The 21,029-nt window shown below is 35.8% G+C and overlaps 1 protein-coding gene across 3 annotated transcripts; it reads right to left on the bottom strand.

Annotated features, from left to right (window-relative positions):
* Positions 1-432: 432 nt before the first annotated feature.
* LOC306855403 (MYND-type zinc finger-containing chromatin reader ZMYND8-like) lies at positions 433-20,186 on the bottom strand. 3 transcript variants are annotated; one of them, XM_079394108.1, is made up of 20 exons: positions 20,078-20,186; positions 16,158-16,225; positions 15,809-15,960; positions 14,168-14,389; positions 11,639-11,752; positions 11,049-11,141; positions 10,845-10,932; positions 10,699-10,754; positions 10,531-10,608; positions 10,314-10,429; positions 8,472-8,968; positions 7,882-8,019; positions 7,126-7,287; positions 6,155-6,721; positions 4,188-4,691; positions 3,523-3,722; positions 3,325-3,405; positions 3,143-3,221; positions 2,314-2,553; positions 433-1,988 (listed from the first exon to the last, which is right to left on the bottom strand). In XM_079394108.1, the coding sequence occupies exons 1-20, from the start codon at positions 20,089-20,091 to the stop codon at positions 1,822-1,824; spliced, it is 3,636 nt and encodes a 1,211-aa protein (XP_079250234.1). In that variant the 5' UTR covers positions 20,092-20,186; the 3' UTR covers positions 433-1,821. The 3 variants fall into 3 exon arrangements, with proteins under 3 accessions (XP_079250234.1, XP_079250236.1, XP_079250235.1); XM_079394110.1 differs by lacking the exon at positions 20,078-20,186 and adding an exon at positions 17,714-19,195; XM_079394109.1 differs by having other exon boundaries at positions 439-1,988; positions 3,523-3,719.
* Positions 20,187-21,029: the final 843 nt, after the last annotated feature.

Genomic DNA, 21,029 nt, shown 5'->3' with positions numbered 1-21,029 from the left:
AAAAAAAAAAACAGAATTTCTAGATTGGATGCATTGAAGTTTCAGTGATGCATTTTTCATTTTTACACATCAGGATCTCATTTTTGACAGACACGTAGCCAATGAGCGCATATTATTAGAAAATATGTTACACAAACATTGGATTCTGACTTGCCTGGTTGCCTTCCTTCAGATTCAGCCAACAATACAAGATTTGGCAGCAAACAGAGATGTCCACAAAAATAAAACACAAGTCACCACAATCATTCTGTGGCAAAAACAAATCACTTCTTTTTAGAATAACACTTTAACACAACCCAGAAGTATATGTAGCATATAACATTTCAGATTTTATGAATACTTCCAATTTAAAACACATTTGAAGGTCCAAACAAAGTAGTTATATATATATATATATATATATATAGTCAATCAAAGAATGACTCCAATGCTCCAATACCAGGTGTTCTCTTTAATTCACTTGCACCATACAAAAACTATTAAATTACAATTTAGACCACCGAATCTTTATTTATATACAATATGTAAACATCGATCTGTTCTTCGTTAGACTGACAGCCACTCTCAACCGCTTTCCTTTTCTGTATATGGTTTGAAATAACATATGTATGCACTATTAAGTGCATAACATACAGGAATGTTTCTGTTTGTGGTTCATAGATACAGTATCTTATGGGTTCTTAAGAATCTGTCCTTCAAACATTGAGAATACAGCATCGTATGAATGATATATGCAAAATTATAACTAACAAAAACAGCATTAAACAAGTACTTCCTTAATCACCTGTACTGGTGTGAAGCTACAGTCCTGTTAATATTAAAAAGTAATTAAAAAAATTAATTTAGCCAATATTCAAATAAAATAAATTTGGGTACTTTAAAAAAAATATATAAAAAAAGTAAATCTAAATTACTCATCGTAACAATTATTTGACACCAACAATATAAACATGACACAATCTACTATCATTCATCAATGATCTAACACAACCTTTCAACTTCTAAGGTAAACTTAAAAAGAGACCCATGAGATCCTACTGATGTTACAAACTTCAACATCAACAGATCACAGAAGTGAACAGCAGGCGAAACAGAACAATCCAAAGGCATTTAAGATACAGGAAATCAAATAAACAGAAGCTCAGATTAATAATACTCACTCTTATCTAGTGATAATACAGTTTTACAACATGTTTTAACCATCTCTTTTCCATGGAGACACACAATCGAACAAGATAGTGATAAAGTAGTCATATTTTGCGAATATCAACATATAATGTAGTCTTATAAGTTTTATATAACCAAATGTTCTTTTGATGAAATAGCATGAATAATATATGAATACAACACAATACTCTTCTTAAAAAACTAAAATTAAAAATAACTACATTCTGTACTAGCTTTTGGAACTGAAAACAAAAAAAAAGACTCATCTTTGAAAGATTACCAGCAGATGAGGCTTTCGGAATATTATAAATATATTTTGGCAACATTAAAAAAATAAATTTAGAAGTTATCAGAGCCCACGTACAAGACGACTTTAAAAAATAAAATAATTAAACTGGCCTTTTGTGTTTAGAATCGAACCCAACAAAGAAGCAGACAACCCTCTCAAACCTACAGAAGGAAATGTTTGGGTGGTTTTTGTGTCTTATATTTGAAACATTCAGACAGTCATACACAGAAACAACAAACAAAACAAAAGCACAATCAGGCAAGACAAAGGTTTGTTAAAAATTTTCGTAGTGAAGAATTTGACAACATCTATGTACAGCTGTACAGACATAAGTGCTGATGTAGTGTATGTTTTGAACATGTGAGCTAGGACATAGTGACAGCGACACTGTCCTTGGCTTTATCCACTTCACTGTCTTTGTCTGCAGGTGTAGCAGATACAGTCTCTCTAGGCGAGTTGTTTGGCTGTCCAGGGGCTTTGGGAGTAACATCTGTGCCACCTTCTGACTCTTGTTCTTGCTGTGATGATGTTGCTGGAATGCACAAAGTCATTTCATACACTACATAAATACACCAGCATTCAAAGTTTTTTTCTTTTTTTTGAAAGAACTACTTTTATTCAGCAAGCATGCATGAAATTGATGTTACAAAAGACTTCTAGAATACCAAAATATATTATGGTTTCCACAAAAACAGGAAGCAGCACAACTGCTTTCAACATTGGTAATAATACATTTTTTTTGAGCACCAAATCAGCATATTAGAATGATTTCTGAAGGATCATGTGACACTGAAGACTAAATATAAAACTAAATGCAGCCTTGGACTATATATATATAGTCTGATTCTATGTCTTACCAGACTGTGTGCATGATTTCATGTGCTCGGGCCAGTGTGCTTGTTGGCAGGGATAGTCGCAGTAGCTGGTGTTCCAGCAGCAGTAGAAAATGGCCTCCTTTCTGCAGTTTGCACACCATTGCTTCTTTTTAGTTTCATCTACAGCCTGCTGTTTTTCCACCTCCATCTGTTTCTTGACCTCCGTCACGATTCGCTCTCGCTCCTGCTCAAGACTCTGCCTCATCTCTGCCATGGTTAGCTCTGAGTACATCACATTTAACAAATGGGGAAACAAATATGCAGTCAGGATGGATTATTGATGCACAGTATTCTGGTACGATATCAGTATGGCCCTAGAGAATCTGTTTTATATTTCCCCAAATTCTATTTAATTTTTCTCTCAAATTATTATTATTATTATTTTGTTTTCTGTTTAAAACTTTAACTTTTAATTTTAATGGTTAAATTACATTTTATTTTAGTAAACAAAAGCATGTCTAATTAATTGAAAAATATGTACAATATTTTATTACAACTATAACAAAAATGTAATTGTTAGGGCCCTATGAAATTTGTTTTAGATTTTCCAAAATTTAAGTGCTATAACGTGCTTGACGTCATGTGTGCTTGAGTATGTGTAGTAAAGAAAACTGCATGTCATTCACACACAAGACATGCAGACTTTGTATTTAAATAGCATTTTTTCTTGCACTTTAAAATTCACAGACAGTCAGCATCTGAAGTGGATCAAAACCTTTCATCAAAGTTGTCCTAAAACACGTTCTTTGATTAACTTTTTTGGTCCACTTCAAATGTTGACTACTATATTATCAGATACCTAATCACATACCTAAATTGTGCTTCATCTCTGATAATTCTTGTTGATGCAGCCACTGCAGTTTTTCAATTTCAATTCGCAACCGTCTAATCTGTAACAGGATAAAAACGGCTGTTTTATTTATATATTCAAGTTGTTAAATAATTTACCCACAGTGCTTTGCACTTCTCCAGATTTACTTGACAAATACAAACCTCCGCTATTGTGGTTCCCGACGTGCTTTTGGTAAGGTCCTTATATATCTCAGTCATCGTCCCTTTAATTGCATCCATGATCTGTTAATAGTTTAAAAACAGTTTGTCAAACACATCAATAATTACACTAACAGAACCATTAAAATGGTTTTCAGCTAAACATATGGTTTGCAACCGCCATTTCCTTAGCGATCTCACTTTGTTAGTGTACTTTGCTATATCAGCTGCTACATCTGCAGATGTGGTGGGGATCTGGAAGTCTCCAGTTGTGGATGTTGATGAAGAAGAGGAAGAGCTGACGGTGTGTCCTGCCATCATGGGGGCTGATACGGGTGTACTGGTCACCAGTGTGACAGCAGAGGTGGAGGTGGTGTGTGCAGAGTCTTTCTGTTGTACTGCTGGATAAACACAACCAACAACATTATTACAAAGTTTGGAACAATTAGTATGTTTTAATGTTTTTGAAAGGTGTCTCTTATGCTCAGCAGAGCAGCATTTACTTGATTAAAAACACAGTAAAACAGTAACATTGTGAAATATTATTGCAATTTCAATTAACTTTTTTAAATATTTAAAATTTTAAAATGCCATTCATTCCTGTGACGCAGAGCTGAATTTTCAGCAGCCATTACTCCATGCGTCCTTCAGAAATCATTCTAATATGCTGATTTGGTGCTCAATTCTTAATAATAGGTCTTACTTTTATAACGTTGAATACCGTTTTTTGTATTTTTAAATCAAATAAATGCAACTATAAGAGACCTCTATCTAAAACATTTACAAAAATATCGTAATTATTCCATAGTTTTGACCGGTAAATGTACATATGACATTTATAGTATTAATTAAAATCGACTGCATACTTTTCACAGACTGTCGTGTTTGGTATCTGGTGCTGGATGAAGGCTGCTGTCCCGTCGAGGATGAGGAGACCTGCGCTTGCTGCTGCGGTTGTTGGGTGCGCTGCACCTGTGTTAACACCTGCGCCTGTGTGGCTGGTTGCGTTTGGCCCTGCTGCTGCCTGTGCACCTTCTGCATGTGCCACTTTTGAGAGGACGTCTGAAACTTGGTGGTGGGGTTCCACACGACGGCCTGCTGCACCACAGGAACAGTCTCTCGGGGCAGTAAGGGCCGCTGCTTCTTTACTGTGCTGGTGGAGATGGGTGAGGAACTGTTTGCGGTGGAGGGAGTGGTGATGGGGAGGGTGGGGGAGGTTAGAGTGGTGCTGGTCGGAGCTGCTGTGAGGGGTATTATGTTAAGCGGTACGGCCAAAGGGGACTGAGATGGGTCCTTAACAGTCGGGGAGGAGGAGAGGACCGTTGAGTTTTGAGGCTGGGTTAGACTGCTTGAAATTGGAGTGGCTTTACCTGCAATCAAAGAAAATGAGAGCATGTAACATGGTTATTATAGTTAACCAAAAACCATAAAAACATTTTTTTTTTACTTGAAATAAACTTTTTATTTTTTTAAAGATAGTTGCCAAAGTAACACTTCTTGTTTTAATACACAACAAAATTAACATTATTAACAGATATCAAAAATACTGATAAAATGTCAAAAACACAATAAAATGACCAAAAAAATGCACAATGTTAATACAAATGTCAGTTATGGGCATGAAATATTTAAGATAAAAACGTCTACTCCAACGTACAAACCTACTGAAATATAAACAAGACTACAATATGACGGTAATAATAATAAAAACTCTTCTGAGGTGATTTTTTATTTCATCACAATCATTAACTGAGACGCAAGATGGCGCAGTTGTGTTTGTATGAAACGAGAGAGCGATTGACAACATCAGGCAAGTTAAAACGTTTTCGCTTACCATGCCATTGTATAAATTTGCAGTCACTCATCATTTATTCTGTAAGTGAAAATGTCTGATAATAATGGGGTTACTTAGTAGCAACAGAAGTAGCATTCGGCAAGTCATGTGATCATGTAGCGATCAGCAGGAACTCGGATCCACGTAAAAACAAAACTAATAAAAGCAGTTTTATTTTACGTGGATCTGGGTTACTTTATAGATGCAAGATATATATATATATATATATATATATATATATATATATATATATATATATATATATATATATATATATATATATATATATAATTTTAATTGCTTTATAAATAGAATTACTGAGTGCACCTTTAACTCTCATGTGACTGGCTGAGATTTTTACTGTTTTGCACACTTGTTCACTTTTATTGTTTACATACAGTGGTAGCCAAAATTATTAGAACACCTGACATCAGAAAATAGAGCTTTTTTGCCTCCAAAACATGATTTCAATTCATAATGTTCATGAAACATGCAGATGGTTGCTCTGAGCACAATAAATATCAGATGAAGTGAGTAGTACTGTTTTTATCAGTTTTGTTTTGCAGCAATTACATCAGCACATCTCTCTGGCATAGTGTCGATATATTTCCTGAGAACTTCAACACTAATGTTATCCCATGCCTTCTGAAACTCAAGCCAAAGGCTTTCCTTTGAATATACAATAGATCTGTCCAGTTTATTTTCCAACTCGCCCCAAATTTGCTCGATGGGGTTGAGGTCCAGACTTTGAGGGGGCCAGTCCATCATTTTCAATGTTCCAGCAGATTCCTTAGTTCCGGCAATATTTCGTTTTATGGGTTCTGTAATGGCCAATTCAACAAAAACAGCTGAAACCTCTTAAATATGCCAAGTGTTCTAATAATTTTGGCCAACACTGTAAAACTTACTTGATGCTGCTGGTCTAATAGCAACTGGCTGATGTTGCAAGAAGTGTTACCCAGACTTGATTCTTACACTGATTCATTAAGGAAATCTGACCTTCAGATTTGGAGGCTGTAGGCTCTTTGAGTGCGGTGACAGCGCCTGAATCTTTCCTGTTCCTCTTCCTCTCCTTCCCTGCTTGCTCTTCTCCCAGGTCGATGACCAGCTCCCTTTCAGAGTCCGAGTCCATGTCTACATCCACAGATGCTGGCTGCACGGCCTCTTCAGAGCCCTTGGGTTCCTCTCTGGATTCTGGGGGTGCAGGAGCAGCTTTCAGTTTCTCAGGAGGTTCTTTCTCAGAATCTATAACTGGTTTGTCTTTAGCTAAAGGCTCGGAGGTGCTTGTTTTTTGGCTGGTTTCTCCTTTGGTTTCTATAATGGCTGTTGCAGCAGACTCTGTGCTGTTGTCTTTGTCCACACCAGTAGCCACCAATGGTTTAGACTTTTTCTTGGGTGGCTCTTTCTCATTTTTATCATCAACTGTGTTTTTGTCGTCTTGGCCGCTCTTAGATTTCGGTTCATCATCGCTGCCATATTCACTGTCGCTGGAGTCAGACTTGTCGGATTCCTCTGAATCACTGTGCTCTACTCCTTTATACACATCCTCAGATATTTCGTCTATACCTGTGAGACAGAGTAAATGTTTAACCTTCAGGAAAGTAATACAATGGCTGCACATTCTCTATCAATAATTTTATATTTGAAAAGTTCAAAAAAGAATCTGAAAATGTTTAGTTTTTTTTGGTGGGGGGGCAGTTTCATTATATTTAGAATTCTAAAAACTATTAGATATTGCAGAAGGTGAAATTAGTCATAAATGATTTATGTTTTGTCACAATACCACATTGGACAAACAAAACAAAAACTACTTCTTAAGAAACATAAGAAAATACATCAGGAGAGTTTTAATAGAATGGTTTGTGAATGGCAGCAGAACACTGGAAGCTGTTGCAATTGCGATTGTACGTCAATTTAAACTGTCAAAATGGCTGATGACATAACCTTGACAGATTTCAATCTGAACTGACCCAGCTGTGCTTTGCAGCTCTCGATGGTCTTATCCAGGTTGAGCTGGAAACAGGTCCTGATCTGTCTCTTAGTGGAGGTGAGGGAGGGCTGAGCCCCCTGCTGCTGTTGTTGCTGGACACTTTCACTCAGCTCCTTCAAGTCCATCTCTGCCTTACTACGATCTGAAAAAGATCACAAGGCTCTCACTAGCCCATTATGAGCATATCTAAAAGCATACGGACTGAATTAAGTAATACTGAAGTTTTACATTTTAAATTCATGTCATCCTTTTTTGAGCTACAAGATGTCATATATAAATAATTTCTAGAAAGACGTAGAAAGGCTTTTTGTGGAATAACTATTCCAATTAATTATCCACATTAGAGACTTTAATGTCTTATATATTTCAAATAAATGCTATTCTTTTGAACTTATCAAAGAATCCTGCACAAATATTGTGCTGTGACTGTACTGATTTCAACACTGATAATAATAAGTAATGGTTCCTGAGCAGAAAATCAGCATATTAGAAGACCAGAAGTAATGATGCTGAAAAGTCCAAGCTTTGCCATGACAGAAATAAATTATATTTAAAATTATATTAAAATAGAAACTGTTCATTCACAATATTTCCATAAAAACTGTGCTTTCTATCAAATAAATGCAGCACTTGAAAAATATTAAAAATCTTATTGACGCCACACTTTTGGCTATCATCAAATAAAACAATTAATCAAAGAAATAATCAATGGATTAATCAACTGAAGGAAGTTTACCGAGGTTGAGGTTGAGGATGCTGCCGGTAGTGGGGGTCTTCTCCTGTTTAACAGGGGTGCTGGGAGCCGGTGAGTGGAAAGGTTTAGGGCTCTCTAAGGTGTTTCCTGTGAGGCCTGCTCTAGGAGGGGCAGGCGATGCTGTAATAGCAGAAATTAGCTTTAATAATACATACCACTGTTTAAATATTATTATGAAATGTATTTTTGGTCACACTTTATTTTAAGATACAATTCTCACTATTCAACTTTTGCCTCAAACTCCAAATTTGCTGCTATTTAATAGTTAGTAAGATAATTGTTAAGTTTAGGTATTGGATAGGATTAGGGATGTACAATATGGTCATGTAGAATATGTGCTTTATTAGTACAAATAAACAGCCAATTTGTTAATAATAGGCATGCTAATAAGCAACTAGTTGATATTGAGAATTTGTGTTAGCCCATTTTTTTTACAGAATCTAAAACTATAGCAGATGATGTTTTTTGGCAGGTTGCGTCAGTTTCTACTACATAGCTCTTTTTAATATGTTTAACATGTGAACAGTTCATACGCTACACAAAGCAGCAGTGTGTTTTAATGTTCTAAATACCAGTGCAGTCCACTGACTCCTCTCCAGTGTTGTAATGTGGGAGAGCCGCTCTCGCATGACCTTTCTCTGCAGTCTCCTGTTCTCCATCAGATCCCGTATGGGCAGAGGAGTTAGTGCTCATCGGTGAACGAGGCATGTCCGTCATTGAGATTCGCCTTCCTGTTCCACTCCCTACGTTTCCACTGGACACCATGCTCTTTCCCACGAGCAACTTAGGAGATGCTGTTACATCAAAGCTGAACTTGATCTTCTCCTGTTTTTCAGGTTTGACGGAGCCCGCGCTTGGGTTTGCGGGATCCAGGAGCATCTGGAACTGGTTGTCTGGTGTGTAAGGTGTACGGAATGGAGCATAATTGAAGACTCCGAATTTTTTCCGGATGTTCTCTACATATACTTCCATCTCCTGCATGGCACTGTTGAAGATGCTCTTGGTCTTCTTCACAGAGAAGGGGATCTCTTTGGACATGAGGTAGCAGTTGTTAATAGGAACCCAGGCCCTTTAAATAAAAACAAATAAGTTAGGATAAAATGAAGTCATGCTTGACCCCAAGTATTTTCTATAAATTGTGAAATGTCATGTAAAGTTTCTGTCTTCACCTAGACTCAAAAAGCATCGCAATATCATTCACAGCAAATCAAAACATATTGTGGAGAAATGTAGGGCTGCAACATCTAATTGATAAAATTGCAAAAAAAAGAAAAGAAAAAAAAAGTATTAGTTGGGTCTGCGCACATACTCAGTAACATGTTTATGTAAACACAAAAATTAAAAAAATTAAAAAATTCAAATTAAAAAGGCAGCACAATAGGGTTAAATGTCAATAAAATTATTAAAATATACATTTTGATACTTAAGTTTTGATAAGTACTTGGTCTTATTTATAGTTTAAATTGTTAATACTTCATTGAAAGCCTGCACGTAACATGCAATCAAACTTTACTGTAACAGTAATAGAATATTAATTTAAGAAGTTTTACTTTTACAGAAAAAATATGTAATTTTTGTAATAACGTAGCATTCGTATTTAAACCTTTAATTGCTAGTAGTTACATTCACAGTTACACTCAGAAAAGTAGGACTGCAAAATCTAATTAAAATTGGAGCAAAAAAATCCATTATGAAAATAATCAATAACAGATATTATTAGTGGAGTCTGTGCAAATAGAAGCTCAGTAACATTGTTTTATGTAAACAAAAATACAAAATTTACTTAAATGTTAATACAATAATTAAAATATTCATTTTGATGAAGTACTTGTTCTTATTTAAAGTTTAAACTTAAATTAAAATTCAACTTAAATTCAACTTTTTAAATTAAATTATTAATACTTCATTGAAATCACGCTTGTAACACATGTAATGGAACTGTACTGTAAAAGTAACAGGATATTCATTTTAAAAGTTTCTTACTTTTATAAAATTATGTATTTTTTTTTTAAATAATATAGCATTCATATTTAAACCTTTAATTGCTAGCACAGTAACATTCATACATCTATATAAAATTTTTATATTACAGGATTAATATTACATAAATATTATGTACATATGTAGTATTTATGCAGTAATAATTATGATATTTAATACACTTATAGACTTCAGAACACTGGGCAGAATGTGGAATAACTTTTTTTAATACTATGATATTAAAAAATGTTTTAAGTTTTTTTTTTATCCAAGCAATCAAAGAAACTGTCAACCTGCAAATGTCCTGTCAAAATCCTTTGGTGCAACACTGCTGACTGTCACTTCTGGTAAAAACTCAGATTAAGATGGAGCAAACTGATTTATTGCTTGACATTTTGTGGATGGTTAGAAGGACCCAGTTCAGCTGTCCTCACCTGTCATGCTGCCCAAAGAACCGTGCATCCACTTGTCCATCTTTGTCTCGAAGAGCTTTAGCAGGCCAAAATGGGAATCCCTTCAGCTTGGCCCAGACCAGAGGGTGGGGGTTGCTCTGATAATGTGATGCACACAAAAATTGCATGAACAGATGGTTAACTCACACTAGTTACTATGTGAAGAAGGAATTTCATTTTTTTAGTCTAATACACTCACACATGGTTCACAAAACCAGTTGTCCCTTTTCTGGCATGCAGAGAGATAGCACTCTGGACAGACCTCGATCTCATTCATCTGAAAAATTATTGTTTTTTTTTACAAATTGGCACTGAATAAAGCGTTTGCGTATTTTGGCTTATAGTTTTTATAATTTATAGTACATACTTCATGTTCACAGATCTTTATAATAACTTTAGCCGTTGCTGTAAGTTTATGGTTGCCTATGAGAAAAACAAACGCAAAGAGTTTTAACAAAACAATCATTCAGCAGAAACAAATTTGACAATACTGTTGAACCGTTAGCAACCGACCTCCATTATAAATGATGCAGTTGTGCAAAATCCACTTCACATCAGCCAGGAAAGCCTCAGTGGAGCCGTACATTTTCTTTTTAATATTCTGAATAAGAACAAAAAGTGAACACACTAATAAAACACTTTTATAAGATGCCAGATATTATACACTCGTAAGAACTGAGTGTGTCGATTTTTCAGGATCAAATGCTTGACTTTCACCTTTTCTAAAGTGCAGAGATCCATGGGATGAAATATATACTCTGCATAATCAGGATGCTGTTCCAGGGACACCGGCTTCTGAAACGGCTCCGTCTGAAGAAAATAAAAGAAATATTTTTGTATTAAAGTTAAAAATTAAAAACACATTGTAATGCCTGAATCACTGTCACAGTATTTTTTACCATTAATTTTTGGCAAGCAGTGCTTCCCGTTTCTTACAGTAATTTGAATAGCATATTGCACGCACAGAATGACACTTGTGTTGGCACACCATTTAAAAAACACTTTTAACCCAACCAAACAAACCAAATTTTGATGTGAAAAGCTCTAGTGTGAAAGCAATCCTAAAGAGCACCACTGAGATATTCATGAAGCTTTGCAGGTGAGCAGAATGCGTCTGTGCTTGTTCTATGAGGAAAGGGGCTTAAATGTAAGGCTCTCATTTCATGAAGTGTACAATGTTAAAAAAAGTGGTAAAGCAATACAATGCCAGATAGTTGCATTGTTTTTGTGCTAGATATAGGCACAACTCTCTAATATCATGGACTAAATCATAGATCTGCAGAGCCATGGAAACTAATGAAATTTACCCCAGGCTGCTTCATCTTCTGGAGAGCAAACTTCAGCAGGAAAGACAGCTGGTCCAATGTGAGCATTGTCATAGCTTTACTCTGAGTCTCTATGCACTCTGCAACTGTTATTTTCTGTAAACAAAAGTGAGAAATACTTGAAGCTTTATTTTAATGCAAATATTAAAGCCATGTTTCTATATCATCTATATCATTTTTTTAAGCTGCAAAAATGAATCATTCAGATATCATTGGCATCATATGCCGCCAGTTACAGCTTATGTTTAAAATACAAAAAGCGATACAGTATAGAAGTTTTAAAATTACAGAAGCAAAATCAATAATGCTAAAAGTCAGAAAGGGTGGAAAATCGTCAAGCAAATCTTAAGTATAAAGAAAAAAAAAAAGAAAAAAGTAAATTTAGCTGATATGACCATACTTCCCCAGTTGATTGATTACATTAGGAATTGCAAAAAAAATTGTATTAAACGTTTTCTAAAATGTTGTGTTTAAGTATATACAAAACTTCCATTAAAAGCATTTAAGCATTCAAACCTTAGATGTTTATTGAAACCCACAATAATATTTAAAATTAAGGTTACTAATATATATATATATATATATATATATATATATATATATATATATATATATATATATATATATATATATATATATATATAAAATCATCATTTATTGGGTACTTTCAATTGGGAAGTGGCTGTCCTGAACTCTAACCAATAAATTTAAAAACAAATTCAGAAAAAAGTATTTATTTAATATTTTCTTTGTAAATTATAAAACTATGTAAAAAAAAAAAAAAAAAGTGTCCTGCATTTTTCATGTCACTACCAAAACATGCATGTTTAAGTCATGAAATTTAAGACCTAAACCTGTAATGAAAATACACATTATATTGCATACGTATATGTAATATTTAATGTAAAAAGAAAAAAATTAATCGCTGTCATGAATTATATTTTTCACTACAGTATAACTTTTCATTTCAGCAGACAATATTCCACACAAAATATCCCCACAAAACTACCACATGCTCCCAACCCCCCACTGCTCCCTAGGCCCCGCAGCATAAATGGCTGCCCACTGCTCCGGGTGTGTGTTCACTGCTGTGTGTGTGCGCTTTGGATGGGTTAATTGCAGAGAACAAATTCCGAGTATGGGTACCATACTTGGCCGTATGTCACGTCACTTTCACTTATTGAACTAAAATCAATGTAACATTTGCAATCGTGAGAATATTCATCGAAATAGCTCCCTTGGTAGTATGTTACTGAACTATATCATGTTATAAGTAAACTACATATTTAGATTTTTTACCTCAGCGTGTTTCTTTATGTGTGCTGTTATGCTCATTTGTTTTGAAGTCTCTCACAAAGAGATAGGCAGCCCGACCTTGATACCATTCCATTAACAATCGCTGGTTACGTTGAATGTATTAAAATCAGAAGAATCATTCTTTCCTTTCGAAGCTTCGCTGGCTATTTTTTTGTCACTAACGTTTTAATCCGAATGTTTGTCCGGTCAGGAAAATAAAAAAAGCCAAAAACATTTTAAACTAGCTAGAAGGCTGGTGGTCAGCTAGCTGTAGCTGGACTTATATTTATTATTATTGAGAACATTATATTCACAAAGAAGGTAGTTCGATCTGTATTGTACTAGCGTTAACGTTAACAGTCATTAGGTTCGTCAGACTAAAGATATTTTAACGGTAATGTGACCAAAAATATTTAAGACCCATCGAATCTGAATTTAAGACATTAAGACTTTTTAAGGACACGCGGACACCCTGTTTAAAAACGTCATTACCAAATTTTACCTAACTTTTTTTGTATTTTAGTAGTGTTTTAGTATGCAAGTAAAAATTCTGTAATGTTATATGGTTTCTACTAAAGCTTTACTGTCACTACCGAAAATGTGCAGTCACTACCGAAACATGGGATGTTTTGTCAAAAATAAAGTATACTGAATTATCAACTAAGATGTTATGATAGTTTTTGGTTCAATGTGTATTCAAACTAATGAATCCTTTCCTTTGAAATCAGCATGATCAACTTTTTGCCTTTTACAAAGAAAAAATGGATTCAAAATACAACAAATTTCATAAATTACAACTGAAATATTGTTAAAAATGTAATTATGGATTTACCTCTGAACATTTTTTATAATAGCAAAAATATATATTTACAATCTCAATACAACCCTTCTAATTAAATTATTATTACTGTGTTTTGGTAGTGATAAATTTGGGGAGAGAACAAACCTCTCTAAAAAAAAACCTTCAGAAGAATAAAGAAGGAACAGGAAGTGAAGTTTGGTGTATGTTAGTGCTACCAAAGTCATGGGGGGGGGGGGGGGGGGGGGGGGGGGATATGTATAGTATTTGAAATCCTGACAAAAATAGAGAAAGTTAATAAATTAAACAACATTTTTGCCTGTAGTATCTTGCCCTAAATAAAATATTTACAAATTACTAACAATCTGCATTGTGAAGATAGTTTTTATACAAAGTAGAGCCGCATGCACCAGTACCTCACATTCAGGGCAGAACCAGTCTCCTTCGGGCTCTGCAGCCAGTTTGAGGCACTTAGCGTGGTAGACGCGCGGGCAGAGCTCACAGCAGAGCACCTGGCCCTCGCGGTGGCACACCCAACAGTAGAAGTCATTCCGCCCGTCCTGCGGTACAACATCAACAGGGTCTGTGGTGAGTGCGGGCTGCTTCACATAGTAAAAGGGACCATGTCTTAGTTCTGACTGGAATGTGGGCGAGAGAAACAGAGGGTTGGGGTTTCAAAACATGGGTATTAAAGATAAGACAAAACCAACAGGCACAACGGCTATCGATCAGGAAGTGGCATGGAAGGACAGAAGAGGGCAAATGTAGACTAATGAGCATTGAATTAATGGCATTCAACCTGAAACATGAAAGTAAATGCATCCTTGTTAGAGAAGGAAACAAGCTTAGGACTAATAATTCATTGCAGCTGCATCATAGGCTGTTCCTGGATACACATTTCTGCTTAGCTTGCATGACAGTGTTTGTTTGGCTGGGCTCATTATATTAAGGCATGGACCTTAGGTTGTTTGCGAAAATTAATTTCACTCTCGAAAGATGACACTTTTATAGAAGCTAAAATCTTTTGTTTGGATCTCCTCCAACAGCAGTAGTGGTCAGCTCGAGGATTTATCAATAACCTATACCAGGGCTTGATAATAAGGATGGTCTGTTTGCATATGGTTGCTGTTAAGCAAACACTCATGGTGTGAGACGCTGAAAAACAGTGGATGTGACGATGCTTAAGGTGTGATGCAATGGCCACATCTATCAAAACACGTATACCAACAAGTCACAAATAAAACAAGAACACAGGAATGCATTAATACATTGATAAACTCTTGCAACTATAACAGCCTGGTTAAACAGACTTTTCGATTTAATATTCATTGATTTAATTATTTCATTTTGAGGACATCAGTCCTTAAATATAGCTGTTATTCAAATGATAACTCTATTTAAGTTAATTCTTAAAAACAAAGTACAAACTTGATGTTTTGCTAAATTGCTAAAGATAATGTACTTAATTTAATACCTTAAATTAAAACAGCAAAATTATTAATTTTCTTGTTGCTAAAACATCAGCAAAATGTTAAATGTTAAGCAAGTATGCTTGGGATAAAAAACAGGAAAATTAAGTATTAGATTTTTACAATCTGCATAAATCTGTTAATTGTGAGAATAATTATGCATCACATTATGTTTATTAGTTGATGTTAAAACAGTTTAATCCAAGTGGATGAAAATGTTATATTAACATGAAATAAATTGAACAAAACATTTGCAGAAAATTGCATTATTAATTGACAAGGCTGTTGGCAGATTTTGTAACATTTGCCAAAAGTGCACACAAATCTTAAAGTGGCCAAATATAAGGTAGCCTTCTTTACAGGTTTAGCAAATCAGGTGAAAATGTGAAAAACCAGCGACCCTGAATGAACTAAATCATAAATAGTGCATCTATATTTTGATGAATATCATAACATCTTACAGTGTATCACCACGAAGGAGGCACCCAAAAAACAACAACAACAAAAAACAACAGATGGACGCTGAAATTAGTGAATGACGTACATGCCGGACCGAACAAGGGCTTGTATAAAGAGTGAAAGTTGCACCTGGTCTTTACTGTTATTAACAGCTCCTGGTTTCTTCTTCTTTTTTACAGGACTAGAGGAGGATTCTGAAGGCGAGTGTCCATTTGAGGAGTGAGGAGAGCTGGAAACCTTGCGCTTAGGGACGGTCCTTTCTGCTGACCCTTGATCAGAGACTGCACAGTAATGGTACAAATTACTGACATGAACGTAGTTATAACTGCACATATAAACTAAACCATACTGAAAAAATTTAATCCGACCACAAAGCATAAACAAATATGAATGATTAACTCAGCTGACATTTTTGCGCTGTTTTGACTCTTGAATTGGGAAATAAATGTGGCACTCTCACACAAAGGACAAGTCTCACCCTTGGATCGTGTTGCGATTTCCATCCCTTCAATTGCATCTGACTCCTTCCCTCCTCCTTCAACCAAACTGCCACAATGAAAAAAAAAATCAAAATCAATGATATATAAATGTCCATTTTGTATACCTGCTGTTTTGCCATAATGGCACCTGTATTTCTCATGCCATTCTTTTTGGTAAAAGAAATTGCTTTACTAAAATTAGGCTTGAATTTTAGTTTTTTACCTTTAGAGGGAATGTGTTTGGCAACACTGGACAATGAAATCTAACATAACTTCACCATTTTTATCCTGATGGTTTCGTTAACAAGTGACATGGCATAAAAACATCAAATTTTATGTAAATATGTACAAAAAAGGCAAATAATTTTCATTTCAGTAAACAAGCCAAGAACACAACAGGTAACCCAGTTTAATTATACACTGCAAAAACATTTAAAAACCAGATACATTTACTTGAGAATCAAAATGACCTAAGATATTAAGTCTTCTTTTCTTAAAAACAAATGAAAAGTATTTTCAGTCTATGATTAAAACAAGAAAACAAATATCTGCCTATGGGGTAAGAACAATTAACTTGATAATTCAAAGGAAAAACAAGATTAGTTTTCTTACTCTACAGGCAGATATTTCTTTTGTTTTAAGCAAAGTCTCACTTCATTTCGATATTTTTATTTTAGAAAACAAAATATAATTTTGCTTCAAGTAAATATCTAAATTCAAGAATGTTTGTACTGAAACAATACAAAAATACTGAGTAAGAAAATAATATTTTGCAGTTTATTACTGCCTGAAGTAGTGCCAAGATGGTTTCCTCTCACTGCCAAGAGAGAACTTTCTATTTGAAATGTCAATAAACACACAAATGCCATCTGAATATGATATGCACATCAGACCGATGGCCCATAACTCATCAGATTGAGCATTGTTTGATGCCAATGGTGCACCTCTGTGGAAATTTAAATTTCGATGCGGCACTTGGACTTGAAACCTTCCAAGCGACACAACGTTTTCCATCATTTTGCAGCCTGAGCGGTTTTAAAAAGGCTCTTTTTCTCTCCTGATGCCTGGGTTATTATCGCACACACCCCCACCATGTCTTGTTCATGAACAGAGGAACAGAGAACATCCTCCATGAACAAACCTCAAGATGATCAGAGAATCACACTGTTATTGACATTTACCAGGTCTATCTAATGCGCTTGCCCTGATGTGGCAGTGATATCTTGCTCCATCCCGCACCCCCAACCTTCAGAGAATGCAGATGGGGAGGAGGGGTGTTGACAGCATGCACAAGGCAAACATCTGTAGAGCTTGAGCACTTGCCATCTTGGCCTTCTCACGTCCAACCTACATGTACCATCCACTCCCCACCCGTAGCAGAATCCAGTTCCTCTTACGCAAACAACAACCCGAACACATGAGTTAAAAATGGCAAAATACAATCACAGATACACCTATAACCTTACCCTTAAACAAGCTTCCTCCCCAAAAACACACAGTCACACTAGCACTGTATGACTGTCCATCTAAAAACGGAGATATAATAACAGCATACCTTTTTCTTTACAGGCACAGTACACAGATTCTTCAGGCTGAGCCTTTTAAATGTGTTTTTTTTTCAGATATCAAGGCAGTGAGGGATGAGACAAAGATAGGTGCAGAATTTTCCAGAAGGGCCTTGCTCTCCCTGCTGCTCTCAGAGCGATTGTCAATCTTTAACCTCAGCTGTGTGCTGCCGATTGGTTTGAGAGCCACACGGAGGCGCGTGATTGGGCGGCTGGCGCTGTGTGTGCCACACAGGCTCTCCCTGCTCCCCTCTCTCTGCTCTGAAACACTGCTGCAATGCAGGGAGGGCTGCTGCTGCCATTCACGGGGAAAACGCTCGTATTCTACCATGAAAACTACCAGTGTGAATAAACACAGGATTTAGATGTTTGGACAAACATATCAGATGGTTTTATACTCCTCCCCTTCTTGCAGTCACGGTGAAGGGCGACCATTTTGTTAAGTAGGAGCTGAACGGAGATTTGACAAATGAGCAGCTCGCAGGAATGCAGCAAGGGCCTTGTAAACACCAAGAGACAAAGAAAGGGCTGGAAAATGTAACCGGAGTCGTGGTAAATTGTAGGTCTTGGGAATACTCTTATGTGCTGTCATTTAGCGGCTCAAGACTGACTTACACTCAGCCGGCTGCCAAAATTAGCTCATGTACCCACTAAAAATAATTTCAATTGCTCAGTGATTTTGTAATAGGGTCAAGGATGCTCATTGTCCGGTCTGAATCCACTAAAAAATGTAAAAATGGAAGAAAAAAAAAAGCCTCATTAAAATAATAATTAAAAATAATTAATTAGTAATAAAAACAATCATCATATTAAAAACAAATTCTTCAAAAAAGCCTTTATTAAATATATGTATTTTTTTTTACCTTGAAAAACTAGATTACAACTTTTTCACAATGATGATTAAAATGTGTACGCAATTTTATTCAAGGTGTAAAAAAATATGGTTCCACATGACATTTATTGGAGTAAAATACTTTTAAATTGTTTTAAACAATAAAACAAAAATGAATCATTTCATATTTTGGAAATACATTTTTTATCATGGTAACTTTGATTTGTCTACAAATAATAATGATGATTTTAAATTATTACCTATAATTATTACCTTAATAATTCAAATTATTTGTTTTCTTATATCTCCCTGTTGTACTTAATCCTCTGCTTTTTTTAAACAAACTGAACCATCACCCTGAAATCTCAGCAGTTAAATAATAAATCACATTTCCAGAAATATAATCTCAAACAGATATCATGAACTCACAAGTGCCTGATACTGTCAGTCAGACAGGTGAAGCCCATAAACAATCAGGTTTAATCACTTGCATTAACAGACAAACTGTCAAACGCGCAGGTTATTTTGCTGACAATGACTGCTATAGCAAGTTAAGAACAAGAACAACAAAAAACGCCTCGGTTTGACATTATGGTTGTGGAAAACCACCACTAGTCCACTGCTTTGACCTTCTGAACAGATCCCTGCTGTAGTTAATACAGTATCCAATGACTTGCCATCCAAGAGAAATATTTGAAATACTGGCAACAAATGTGACATCAAGTATGCCACATTAAGAAAAAATGCTTGCATTCACAGACACAAAAACAGTCTTTGTGGTTGCACAGCCGAAAGCGGAAGTCTGTCTGAAATGGCTGCCAGCTCATACCACAACTAAGTTTTGATAAAATGCCTGACCTGTACAGAGTCTTTACAACCTGAGTCAACAGACAGAAGCCTGTAGATATTTAACCAAGAAAGGCAAACACAAGACTACTTCACCGTCTATATGCATCTGTTAATAGAAAAGAAAGTCTCTTCTATTTCAAATCCAATAACTCTTTCAGCAGAAGCATTCTGCTGTGTGCTTTTGCAAATTAGGCCTATAACCTGAGCAAAATGGACATTCAGCATTATGTCAGCCATTGAAAAGTGTTCCCTTAACTTGCAACCTGAGCCAAAACTGCTGCTCGATCTTTCTGCCATTCTACATGTGCGCTTCCTCTTACAGTCTGTACTGTCTGCTCCTCAGGGCCTTCCATTTTGAGAGGTCTGGCCTGTGACACAAACTGACACGACTGTGCTCCTCTCCTGCTTTAGAGAAACATTACTAGGAGAGAGACCAGGAGAGGCCATTTTGGTCACAGTGTTAGCACAGGTCAGCCATGCGAGCCTGGAGACTAAAACACAGTGTGAGTGTGATTTCTGAGTTGCCTCTGCCTGCCAGGATCCAGCTCTTTGGTGTTGGGACAGGTTTTTGTCCCCTGTCTCTCAGAAAATCCTGTATTTCTGCATGACACAATTCAACCATTAGCATGAACAGGTAGTGTAGAAAGCATATAAGCAATGAAAAATCTCTTACCTCTGTGGATGCATGGCTTAAAACAGTGGGTAATGTCAATGCTTATTAAAACATGGAGGACAGCCCTCTCTCTCTCTCTACACAGCAGTCTCTGCTCTCCAAGCCACCCAAGCCAACATTCTGATAACAGCTATGAAAGCACTTCTGTGATTGGCCGGTTTGTACAGCCAGGATGAAAGGCAGCCTCTGATTGGCTGAAGGGTTTCCTGAGTAAATGTCTTTTGTTCAGTACAGACAGGCTGTGGCAGGATTGTGAACTGAAAAAGGAGCTAGGCCTTTATGTGTACAGCTAAAACTGAGCTAAATTACTTACAGTCAACCTCTTGTTAAAGGCGTTTTACGTTAAATTAAAATAAATAATTACTGAAGTAGTAAAAAGGTGTCACTATACACAGACAAGGCCTTGAGTGCTAAAATTAAACTCTCTTCTGAGAGGAAAATCAAACTTAAATGATAAATATTAAGTTCATCTATGGTTTTCAGCCTTAATACATATATTTGGATACATTTGCTAATCATTCACTACTTCATTACCTTTTAATTATTCACTGATTCTTACCACATCATTGATTCTACAAATCATTTCTTCATAACAGCTTGGGTTGGTTATCTAGTTGTTTCTTCAAGTACATTAGTGTTAAGAGTGATTTATACTTGAACAGTAAAGAGAGAGCCTTAAAGGGACAGTTCCCCCAAAAATTTAAATTCTGTTATCATTTAATCACTTTCAAGTTGTTCCAAACCTGTATGAGTTTCTTTCTTTTGTGGAACATAAAAGACAATATTTTGGCAACTAAACAATTGCTGGTGCCCAATGATTTCCATAGTATGGGAAAAATACAAGTCAATTGGAACCAGCAACGCTTTAAGATCAGACTCTGATTTTTCATCTTCAGGATCTTTTCATCTTCCATCATTTGTATTTTCATTTTAACCCTGTTCAGTCAGAGGA

This window comes from Barbus barbus (assembly GCF_936440315.1).
Source record: "Barbus barbus genome assembly, chromosome: 35".
NCBI classification, from domain to species: domain Eukaryota; kingdom Metazoa; phylum Chordata; class Actinopteri; order Cypriniformes; family Cyprinidae; genus Barbus; species Barbus barbus.
The sequence above is the reverse complement of the archived record's forward strand: the minus strand, read 5'-3'. Positions and strand labels throughout refer to the sequence as shown.

Coding starts and splice junctions, on each gene's coding strand:
- LOC306855403 (XM_079394108.1), bottom strand. Junction 10,609..10,698: donor TAAAGATCTGTGAACATGAA/GTATGTACTATA, acceptor ATAATTTTTCAG/ATGAATGAGATCGAGGTCTG. Junction 8,020..8,471: donor GGAGTCAGTGGACTGCACTG/GTATTTAGAACA, acceptor CTGCTATTACAG/CATCGCCTGCCCCTCCTAGA.